This window comes from Betta splendens, chromosome 19 (assembly GCF_900634795.4).
Source record: "Betta splendens chromosome 19, fBetSpl5.4, whole genome shotgun sequence".
In the NCBI taxonomy this organism is placed as follows: domain Eukaryota; kingdom Metazoa; phylum Chordata; class Actinopteri; order Anabantiformes; family Osphronemidae; genus Betta; species Betta splendens.
In genome coordinates this window covers 15,687,755-15,699,267 of record NC_040898.2, presented here as the reverse complement: position 1 = coordinate 15,699,267, position 11,513 = coordinate 15,687,755, and the positions used below count along the sequence as shown (strand labels likewise).

The following is an 11,513-nucleotide window of genomic DNA, read 5'->3' as shown; positions in this document are numbered from 1 at the left end:
CCTGTGATGCTGTACGCTAGCAGAGGTTTTACACTGTACCAACCAACCTGATTAAGTTCTCTGAGAATTCAGAAGCAAACGTTTCTTCAAATGAATTTTCAGAAATAATTATTCCAAAGGCTGCAGAGTGTGAGATTAGCAGGGAGGCTTTTGGTGGTGTCTGCTTTCTGTGACGTCCAGTGGCACAAACACAAACCCAATGTTTCATAAGTTAGAGACACTGCGGAATGTAACAATGTAACAACAAGCAGGCTGTGTGTGTGTGTGTGTGTGTGTGTGTGTGTGTGTGTGTGTGTGTGTGTGTGTGTGTGTGTGTGTGTGTGTGTGTGTGCGCGCGTGTTACTGTGTGTAAGAGTGTATGTGCGTGTACGTGCATGTGGTAAAAGCCACAAAACATCTTAAAGCCTCCATTTTAATAAAGATAAGTCTGTTGAATTAACGGCCAAAGCTCGTTAAAAACCACTCAGCAGAACACAGAAACCACAGCGGACCTTCAGCACTCGCATTAATAAAACGCTCACGCTCTAATGAAAACAAACACAAGCTCTCAGCTTCACACCAGGAGATTTAAATGTTTCATACTGTAATAATATCCAGACTGTAGTTGGTCCAACCTCTGAGCTCCTCATTCGTCAGTCAGACTCATTATCAGGCTATTTATCTACAAAAAGCTTCTTTTTTTAACCTCGATTGATGTTGAACTTAAAGTAGAAATTAAATCATTAGTTCTCCTTTCATTCAATTATTTAATTTTAATGATAAAACAGAACTTTAAATGCTTTAGTTAAATGTTTAATCATTTTTGTTTAAATTTATAATTAGTCTGTGTCCAACTGTTTCTTGCACTGATGCCGATGTAAATGAGGTGCCAACCACAATGATTAGGGTTCATTACCTGGGGATCATGAATATCCTCACTTAAAATGTTTAGATGTACAGTAGGAACACGGTCTGTGTGTGTGTGTGTGTGTGTGTGTGTGTGTGTGTGTGTGTGTGTGTGTGTGTGTGTGTGTGTGTGTGTGTGTGTGTGTGTGTGTGTAGTTCTTTGGATTCGTTCAGTGTTACGACATCTGACCTCCCAGAAACAGAGACTTGAACGCAGTGTGAGTCTGCACTGGTTTGTGTTGTATCATTGAGTCCAGACCTGATAACTATGATAACATGTCTGCACCGCTGTTTGCTTCTCCATTTCACACACATAACCACAGAGCTGCATGCTGTCAGTGTACTGTACAGAATCAAAGCGACACCACATGACAAGATGCTTCAGCTCGTCTCCGTTTACACAGTGAAAATGTCAGGATGACCAAGAACCTGAGTGTGTTTGTGGTGAGTTTGTGGGGTGAGCGGACACAAAATAAAAGCATTTATTGAGAGAGCGACGAAGCAGAAAGACGAAGACGAAGATGTGCTTGTCTGTAAAAAATTGATTTCAAGGCAGCAGTGATGCCTGAAGCAAGTTTGGCTTTAAATGATTAAATTTTCATTTTTACACAAGTCGTGTGTGTGTGTGTGTGTGTGTGTGTGTGTGTGTGTGTGTGTGTGTGTGTGTGTGTGTGTGTGTGTGTGTGTGTGTGTGTGTGTGTGTGTGTGGTACAACTGTGCAGATACATATGTACCTGGTGTGTCAGCTGCTACGTCTTGTCCTGATAGTAGACGTGTGAAGACTTTCACAATAAAACTCCACCTTTGTGATGCGCTCATGAAGGTGTTGTTACTGTTGGACTTGATTAGTTTCATCATTGATGAAATCTAGACGTCTATAAAAGCCTTCACCTCCACAACTCTTACTCTGCAGATCTCTTCTTAACCAGAGGCTGAAATAACACTTCAGTTTTTTGGACAGCATCAACGCACAGCCAAAGTTCAACTCAAGGCATTTTATAATGTAAGATTTAAGACCCTATCCATCTGCTCGACCGGTCGGGCTGCATCAGTCTGTGTATCTGCGACAAAGCATCTCTTCAGGCAACTCGTCCTGGTGGGCACACTTAGGCCAGACAGGGTAACCTGTCCCTCCAGCGTGCTCTTAGTCCTGCCGGGGTCCTGATATCCGCAGTGATTCCGGGGTCCTGTCGTACCGGGTTCCTGCGATCCTGGGGTCCTGCGATCCCAGGGTTTTGTGATCCCGGGGTCTTGTGATCCTGGGGTCCTGCGATCCCGGGGTCTTGTGATCCTGGGGTCCTGCGATCCCGGGGTCTTGTGATCCTGGGGTCCTGCGATCCCGGGGTCTTGCGCTCCGCAGCGATCCCGGGGTGCTGCTCTGGACCAGCACCCACAAGGCGTTTTAATTCAATGCTCTGCACTGCGCTCATCAGGGAGCAGCAGCTCAGAAGCTCTACTCCTTAGCATCAGCCGCTTTCTTAGCTATTTTATCATTCATATTTATATTGTCCTCATCCTCAGTAATAAATGCTCCAAATTCCCTCCAAAATACATGCTGCAAACAATCACTTATGGACGGACTGTCAAGTGGTCCAGCTTTTGAAATTTGTTTTCTGAGTCAAAGTATTTCCACATTTCAACCTCTCCTGTCAGAAGGGCATCATCCATCCTGCCTTCCACAGAAAGTTGAAGATGTCCCTCAGTTGCTCCTGTCCTTGATTTGTCAGTCTGTCTGACTGAGCAGGCTCTTCCTCTTCTCAACCCCGGACAGAAGGGAACCTACTTCTTCATGCGTTAAACCTCATGAGGGACATATTTCAGGCTTGCGTGTTAAATTATTGATGAAGTGTCCCTGGTTTCTCATATTTCCCCCAGGCGTCCGGCTGATAGAGAACTGAAACCTCTGAGGATTGCATTTGCATCTCAACACACTGAGACAGCAACTACAAGTACTAACCGGCATCTGGCGTTACATGACAGCCTACTCACAACACACTAGCATCACTGACACAGTACAAGACAGAAAACTACCTCTGCACGTATGAGGCGTGAAACACTAATGAACAGAATTCATGACTTCGACTGGATCAGCTGTTGTTTAAAGTTTCCACAGCGCCCCCAAGAGGGACAATGCCAGCATTACACAAAGCCTCTCCTGTTGACTGTTCAGTCTTCAGTTGTCATGAAGGCAAATCGGTTGAGAGGTGACGTCTGGCGCTCACCACAGCACTTTACAGCCGTGCTGCTTTAAAAGCTAATTAGCTGGTGGCTAATCTGAAGAGTCCAAGGCGTTGACAGCTGGGGGAGACGCTGATAGAGGACTTCTCAAGTTAGCGAGGTTTGACTTTAAATTGGCGAAGGTGTCAGCAAAGTGCAGAATGGAGATGAGTGCATTTAGACCCATGTGTGTTAAAGTGGAGGAGCAGCTGGTTTGAGCGGTCTCGTTTGTCGGCCTGGATATTACAAACACTCTACTGCCACAGGAGAATATGAAAGGCGAACACACACCTGCATCACGCCCCTAGATTTTTTTATTTCACAAGCAATGATGAGATCACAAACCTGGGACCACATGACTGTGTGGAAGACGAAGACTCTAAATATAAACTGACTCCTTCCACATATTTCATCCGTCACCTGGATTCTTCTCCTGAACATCTGCTTCTTTCACTCAGTCAAGCAGTTTTCATACCATCACCACGTTTCCTGCTGCTGTGTGTTACTCTTTGTGATGCTGGTGGGGAAGAATAAGACAGACTACCAGCCGAACCCCAGCGGGGCGCCACACTAAACTACAGTCAGAGCTACTTCCTGTCTGGTTGATCGAAAACTGAAGTCATTATAGAGGCATGTGTTCGGGTATTGTTCTTTGTGAATTTGATATGTAAAACCCGATATGCAAAACACATGGGTAAAATCAACAAATGTATTATGTAACATTACTTACAAAATAAATAAATGTTTTACCTGGAAAAAGTACCTTGTTAATATTGATGTACCTTGTTAATATTAATGATACGGTCATTTGGAAATTAACAGCAGGAAGAACCAGATGTGGACACAACCAAATGACTGCGGGCTCTCAGCTGAAAGCTTGGATCAGCTGATAATTTCTTGTGAAACATCTTAATGTAATCAAATACACCAGTCAGATGCTCAAATTACAGACTAATGTTTTTGAAAATGTTTTATTTCAAATTAAAGACGTGAATGAAAACAATTATTGTCACTGGAACAAAACCTGGCAATGTGTTCAAACTGGACAGGGAACCAGAAGTTGTGTAGAAGCTAAATGACAGACGTGGAGCAGAAAGAAAGACGAGGGATCCTCTAGTGGATGAATAATGGAGGCTTTGGAGAAGACTTGGACAGGGCGTCAAAACATGTTATTTTCAATTCACCTAAAGTTTAAGTCTCACTGCCAACGAAACACCAGCTCCGTTTCCTTCATCGTCATCATCATCCTGGACGATGACAAGCAGCCAAAGGCTGAAATGAACACAAAGCAACAACAACAGCTTCCTGCGTGTGAGCACGACCACAACCTGCAGCTTCAAAAGCCATGAGCTCCTAATTACAACACTGGATTCTTCGTGTTTAAAACAAACCATGTGTCTGATTAGATGAGCTGCAACAGGACTTGGCCTTTTTCACTGTGTCAGTCTTTTCTCTATGAGCTTTAAGTAATTATTCTCTCTTGTTGATAGATTCACTTAGACTGAAATCAATATTGTTTAAAGAATTGTATTTTGGGTGCTGTATTTGATGCTTTCGCTTGACCGTCCAGTCACTTGTTGACATGTGGACAACTGGTTTGTCATTGAAATCTCCAAACTCAGCTCAGACGGACAGAAGCACCTCCAAGGCTGTAGCTCCACCTGCTTAATGCCAGTCCGCACCCACAGCACACTTTAATGAGCTGCTGTAGAATTCAGCAGACGTCAGTGTGAGCAAATCAATCTACCTGCAGCACCACATGCTCATCACACCGGTAGAAGACCTCCAGCTAAAAACTGAAGGGCTCAGTATCGAGCTGCATGTTTGAACAGCTGCTGAAACTATCATGATGCTTGTTTTTACGGTTTAATAGCACCCTGTGGCGTTTTAATACAGGCTCAACTAAAGTTACAGCGATTTTTACCAAAACAGCGTGGAACAAACATCTGCAATGCTGATTTTGTCCACCTTTTAAAGACTGTTTGCATCAGCCAGTGTCTGTACATCTGCACCATCAACGTACAGCCTGTCACAGTCTGTGTGAGCGACACGCCAGCGTTTATGCTACACAACTGTTTGCTCCAACTCCAGCCCAGAGACGCATGAATACTAACTGTGATTTGACAACTACCCCATGAAGGGATTCGATTAAAAAACATGTATTTTTGCTGAAAGAACTGAACACGTCTTTGTGTTTAAAGCTAACTCTAAAGAAAGAGTTCGACAAATAAATGAAGCAACATTACTGCAGTCAATATAACTTTAGTTGTTAGATTTTCTTCCCAAAAAGCAAAGTGTGGCTTCAGAATCCGAGCTCCATAATTTCCCTTTTCCTCAGAACACAAACGCATCGTTTTGGAGGCAGACAGCATCTCATTCACAGCTGGAGTCCGTCAGCAGGTAACAGTTTCAAGCTCATCACCAGAGCTGTTTTCAGTCTCCCTGCTGCCTTTAACTAACCTCCAGCAGGAGCCGAGCACATGTGGCCAGCACATGAAAAGGAAGAAGCGCCCGCTCTAAAGGCACCGACTAAAGAGCACACAGTGCCCTCCTGTCTGTGCATGAATGATCTCTGCAGGGAGCCGAGCCCGCAGCCCGGCCAGCGCCGGGCCCCGCATCAACAAGAACCAGTACCCGAGAAAAAGAGTACAGGCCCAAGTCACTGGCGCACAGTCAAGGACACTTTGGAATCAACAAGGTCATTGAGGAGAACCATGGAATTCATTTAAAATCAAAGGAGATGCACCTGATTCTTTCATGAGCAATGAGGTTGAACTTCACTCACTTCCTTAAAAAAAACAAAGCAAACACCAGGACTCACCAGAGGCCAGCGGACGTCTCACTGGTTCACAGTTCAGAGCTGCTTTAATCACGTGGTGCGCGTCATCAGGATCCTGAACGGACTGAGCTGGAACAGAGAGCTGCAGGTCAGCGACACTGCTGTTTATGGCGTAAATGAATGGTCCACGCATCTACTTTCAGGACGTTACCCACGTTCCTATGGTTCTAATCACATCTGACCGTGAGGCAGTTACACCAACACTAAACGCCACTTACCGAGTGTATTTAGCTCAGGAGCAGCCACTGCTGCTGCTTCGGGTCGGATCTAAAGTTACGTTATTACTCTTTCATTCACAAGGAACTGTAAAGCGAAGAAACCGCGGGTCAAGTTCACGTTGATTGTTCAGCAACCAATCACCGCCGGCTCTCTGTATTTGACACGTGTGTGCACCAATCAGATTCTTGGTTCCTGTTCATTTCCAGCATACCACAACTTACAAAAGGAATCTACAATCAGCTCTAAATGAATGAATCAATAAGAAAGGAGCAGAACCTTCAAACTAAAGAGGAACATTAATATTCAAATACTGTACCTTAACTGAATAAATAGAACATAAATGTATAATAAATATATTTTATTGAACTACATAACAGTACAGTACTTTGGAGGAGACTAAAGGTTCTGCCACTACTGGACCCGTCCTTTTACTTTGGTTCAGTTCATTTTAAGCTGCACACACAGCTGGATCTGTGTGTAGAGCTCATGAACGGTAACAATGAGGTGAAGACACGTCTCTCTATTATTCATTCTGTGTGACCATCTCACTATTAAAACCAAGGTTTTTTCCTTTTATTCCCTGGTGCATGTCATGGTTTGCAAGTATGAAGTTTTCAGTAAAACCTAAAAAATGAGGGATGTTGATTACAGCATTATGAAGAAGCTCTTCTTAAATCCTCTCTCACAGAATCCTGGGGACTCCTCCTCCACCAGCCTTCTCAGAACCACAGCTCCCTCCACTGGATCCTGTTTGTATGTGAAGACTGGTACCTTGGTCCTACAGTCAAGACAAGATGCTTCAAAGTGGCCCTGTTGTAAATGGCCAACTCTCTTCTCTGCCAGTAAACGCCTCACACCAAGTCTTAGCTCATGAGTGGAAGCACAAACAGGGCGAATGCAGTGAGCTGTAATGTGGCTCCTCATCCTCAGGCTCATCTCCGGTTCTCTCCTCCAAGGCCTCATTCATAATCCGACCCGACGCTTCTGACTTCCCCTCTCCCTCCTGCCTCGTGCATCTATAATTAATCATCGGTCGGTGGGGGTTCCTGGAGCAGGCAGGAACAGGTAGAGGTCGGTGGGTCAACGTGTCACGGTGAGGAAAACACGACCAAGCGGATCCTCTGTCAAAGTGGAGACAGCTGAGAGGAGCCGGGGAGACACCGGGTTCAGGGCAGAGAGCTGCATGGAGCTCAGACTGCGAGATGATGATGATCCGAAGACAGGGAGATAGCGTGTTAGCACAAGAACGCTGGTTTCTGATTGGCTGACAGCCTCTGAATCAGTGGGCGGGGTCATGTCCACCGACTCACCTTTAGCACAGCATTCAGCCACATCTTCATCATGCATCCCTCCAGTCTGGCCTTTGCTTGTTGCCATGGAGATCCTGCACACACACACACACACACACACACACACACACACACACACACACACAGGCTGCAGTGTCTTTGAGAACTCTTTGAGAACTGACATTAAAATAAAATCCCATTATTAGTTTTATTTATTATTATTATTATTATTATTTTTATTTCATTATTAGTCTAATTTGGTGATGTGAGGTATCAGAATCATCACCTCAGAACCAAAACCACTCTGCTCAGAACCAGAACCGTTATGGGAATCACCTGGAAATGAGCATGTCTTTGAAAAGTGGTTGTTTAGAAATATATTATATTTTTAGAAAGTCATGACAAGTTTGAGAGGTGGGCGTTGGAAAACTGCAGAAAGTGTTGATCATTTGGGACAAAGAAGACACATCAGGGGAATTTTTACAAATTAACATTTCTATCATTTCAAGTTGAAATGATATTTAGAAAATGTATGAACATTTGTTAACCTTCTAGAGATTGGGAGGATTGATGTGATGATGGAGGTTCATGCTGTAAAGAAAAGGGATGGAAGCATCTACATTATTGTAACAGTGGTTAAACAAATGCAGCAGCACTGGGTGTTTGCAGGATTCAGAAGCCGCAGCCAGTGACCAATCGACTCCTCCTGGAGCTTCCTCTGCAGGAAACGATGGACGAAGGATCGTTTCCAGTGAAGCGCTGCTACTAAAACTACAACATCTGCTCGTTCAGAGCTTTTAGCCATGAGTAAAGCCGGTGCAGACCTGGATCAGGAGGTCGTGAGCCATACAGTATGTGTGTGCTGCAAAGAAGCCAATGTTTCATTAGTGGGGCGACACGGCCGATTACACTCGTGGCCACACACACACACACACACACACACACACACACACACACACACACACACACACACACACACACAGATCTGGACTAATCAATGATTAGTAATTGGACCTGCAGGGAGAACAGGAGGATGCTGTGATGTATAGTGAAACTAATGCGTGTGTGTGTGTGTGTGTGTGTGTGTGTGTGTGTGTGTGTGTGTGTGTGTGTGTGTGTGTGTGTGTGTGTGTGTGTGTGTGTGTGTGTGTGTGTGTGTATGTGTCTAAGGGGAAACACAATGAGGGAGGAAGGAAGGACCACTGGTGTGAAATGAGACAAACGAGTGTGTCGAGGGCTTTGTGCGAGTAATTTGTGTTCATCCTTGTGTGTGTCCATTCTAGCGTGTGTGAGTGGGAGCCATTGATCTGGCGCGTTATCTGAGCCTGTGATGTCGCTACATCAAAGGGTTTCTGTTACTTTCTGCTCAGCTGCCACTGGGCCGGGTGTGTGGACGACTGTCACCTGTACCGACCCGGTCGGCCGGTCCAATCAGCGCCAGGAGTGCTCAGAGTCAGACTACACAATCAAACAACGGCTGCAAAGCGGCACTGCTTTAACACAACAACACAATTCTATTTTGCAGAGCTTGAAGTCATTAGTATTAATAGTTTGTATTAACATCATTATTTTTAATATAAGTTGTGTCTTCATTCAAATTTCATCTGTAACGGTTCAATGGTTGCGTTAATTGCAAACACAAATAAAAGAACAAGCAGAATAAAAACATATGAAGCTTTTATCTGAACCATGATGCAACGCACTGAAACGGATCCCAGACATCAGCAACACAGGGCAGGTCTGCCTGGACTGGACTGGTGTGCACGGAGGAGGTGACGTTCACAGTGGAATGAGGCTTTATGGCCGATCGTTCGCTGTGAATATTAAAGGAGCTGCTTTAGTGGAAATCAATGACGTTGCTTCTGTCCTGCTGAAGCATTTAAAGACCGACCTCGTCCTCGAAACCGGCTCTGGGCTAAAAAACAACTCGAGTGCCAGACAAATGCAGTAAAACCTTGTGTGACGGACAGAAGCTTCAGGATTTACATAGAAATCAGGAATGAGCTGAAACCACTGAGTTTGATTAATCAAAGCAAGAAGCCAAACACCAATTAACTAAAACCCAACAGTCGTGTGGACACTGGGCCAACTTCCCTCAGCGCCGAGTGAAGTCCACAAACTCCATCAGAGGTCTTCCCAGTTCAGTCCAAACCAATCAGTTAATGCTGAGTCGCCATAATGAATCTGTGAATGAGGTCAAAGGTGTGAAATGCGGCTTCAACATATCTGCAACCCCAGAAGCTGTGAGGAGCAGAAGGAGGTGGTGGACCGGGCCGCGGGCCGGGCCGTAGACAAGCGGGTCCGGGCCGTGGGCCGGGCCGTAGACAAGCGGGTCCGGGCCGTGGGCCGGGCCGTGGGCCGGGCCGTGGGCCGGGCCGCGGGCCGGGCCGTGGACAAGCGGGTCCGGGCCGTGGGCCGGGCCGTAGACAAGCGGGTCCGGGCCGTGGGCCGGGCCGGCCAGTGGACCGCGCTGTGGGCCGGGCCGTAGACAAGCGGGTCCGGGCCGCGGGCCGGGCCGCGGGCCGGGCCGGCCAGTGGACCGCGCTGTGGGCCTGTCGGGGCGGACTGAAGGTTTGATCTGTGGCCCGTGTCTGTCCACTGGCTGCAATGAGCCGTTTCATTGGGTTCAACACAGTGGAGCGTGCCAGAACTGTCATGGGAGCTGTGGAGCCGAACCCCCACCGGACCCTCCGCCATAAGGAGCCCATTATGCCGTCCTGGCGCTGGCCCGGTGCCACGCTGGCACACGACGGCCGGCCAGGACGTGCTGCGAGCTGCCAGGTCCTGTCAGTCAGCATCAACGGCACCGCTTTGAATCAGCCTCAAAACAGGCGGCGACGCGACGGACGACACGTCCCAAAGATGCACCTGAGAGAGGACGCGGCGACGAGCTCTGAGGCACGCGGGCTTTTAACGAGCTCAGGTCAACACTGGTTTCATTAGCAGCAGCTGCAGTGTTTAAACGCTCCACGCAGCACATTCATCCTGAACAGACACACAACAAGGGAGAAAAGCTCCGATGCTCGTGGAGCAGAGGCAGCGGGACCTTTGAGGGTTGCGGGTTGGATTCCCGCTCTGCCCCTCCTCGCTGCCCCTCCTCTGCTTGGGCGCCTGCCCGGATCGGCCGCAGTGAGACGCTTCTAATCCTCTTTTGATGAACTTGGTTAATGGACCTCCTGCGGCGGACTCGGGCTCTGTTTGTCAGGCAGCACACGACCCTCTCCACGCCCCGGAGCACCCACTCCCACTCCCACTCCCACCTCCCCGAACGCGCCTGCGTTTGCCCATAAAAGTGCCAGCGGAGCGACAGTGTTTGGTGCTTTGCACAGGAACACACGATGCCGCCGCGTAAAAGTCTTTTTGCGCCTTTCGTCTCGGTGCAGCCGGACGGCGGCGTGGGGCCGGCGCCGCGGCACGGACACGTCCACGCTCTGTTGCACCGGAGCCGTGCGCAGGAGCGCCACGCGGACCACCACGAGCCTCCGTGCGCCATCGTGGAGCTGCGGATGGGCCCCGCGTTGCACCACCTGCACCCGGACAAGTGCGCGCTGGAACGCGCGCAGAGGAGGCGGCGCCTCGCTGCCAACGCCCGGGAGAGGAGGAGGATGCTCGGCCTCAACGTCGCCTTCGACCGGCTCCGCAGCGTCATCCCGAACCTGGAGAGCGACAAGAAGCTCTCCAAATCCGAGACCCTCCAAATGGCGCAGATCTACATCGCCACCCTCAGCGAGCTGCTCCAGGAGGGAGGCGGTGGAGGCTCGGCTCCGACCGACGCACTGAGGCCCTCGGGGGCTCCGGCTTCACAGGGGGCCACATTGGTAGACGAGCCGTCGGGCTCCGTTACAGACGTTCGCACCGGGAAGGGAGGCGGCGCGCGGCTGCGCACGGAGGAGCAGCGGGGTCGAGAGGACGACTTGTGGGAGAGAACGAGCGGCACAAAGTGACATCAGCGCTTTTTTCAAATATTCCAACTATTTCCACTGGTGTACATTTCTTTTTTATTATTTGCTTCCTGGTCGCACAGTAAAACACATTAAGCTCTACAGTGACTCGTTGTTTTCCAG

The 11,513-nt window shown here is 48.0% G+C and overlaps 1 protein-coding gene across 1 annotated transcript; it reads left to right on the top strand.

The window, feature by feature from the left end:
• The first annotated feature begins 10,748 nt into the window (after window positions 1-10,748).
• On the top strand, window positions 10,749-11,492 carry atoh1c (atonal bHLH transcription factor 1c). The gene has a single exon (XM_029134482.2). The coding sequence runs from the start codon at window positions 10,788-10,790 to the stop codon at window positions 11,391-11,393; it is 606 nt and encodes a 201-aa protein (XP_028990315.1). The 5' UTR covers window positions 10,749-10,787; the 3' UTR covers window positions 11,394-11,492.
• The last annotated feature ends 21 nt before the right edge of the window (window positions 11,493-11,513 follow it).

What these genes read in the sequence shown, in the direction of transcription:
- atoh1c (XM_029134482.2), top strand. Translation starts at nt 10,788, where the DNA reads ATGCCGCCGCGTAAAAGTCTTTTTGCGCCTTTCGTCTCGGTGCAGCCG.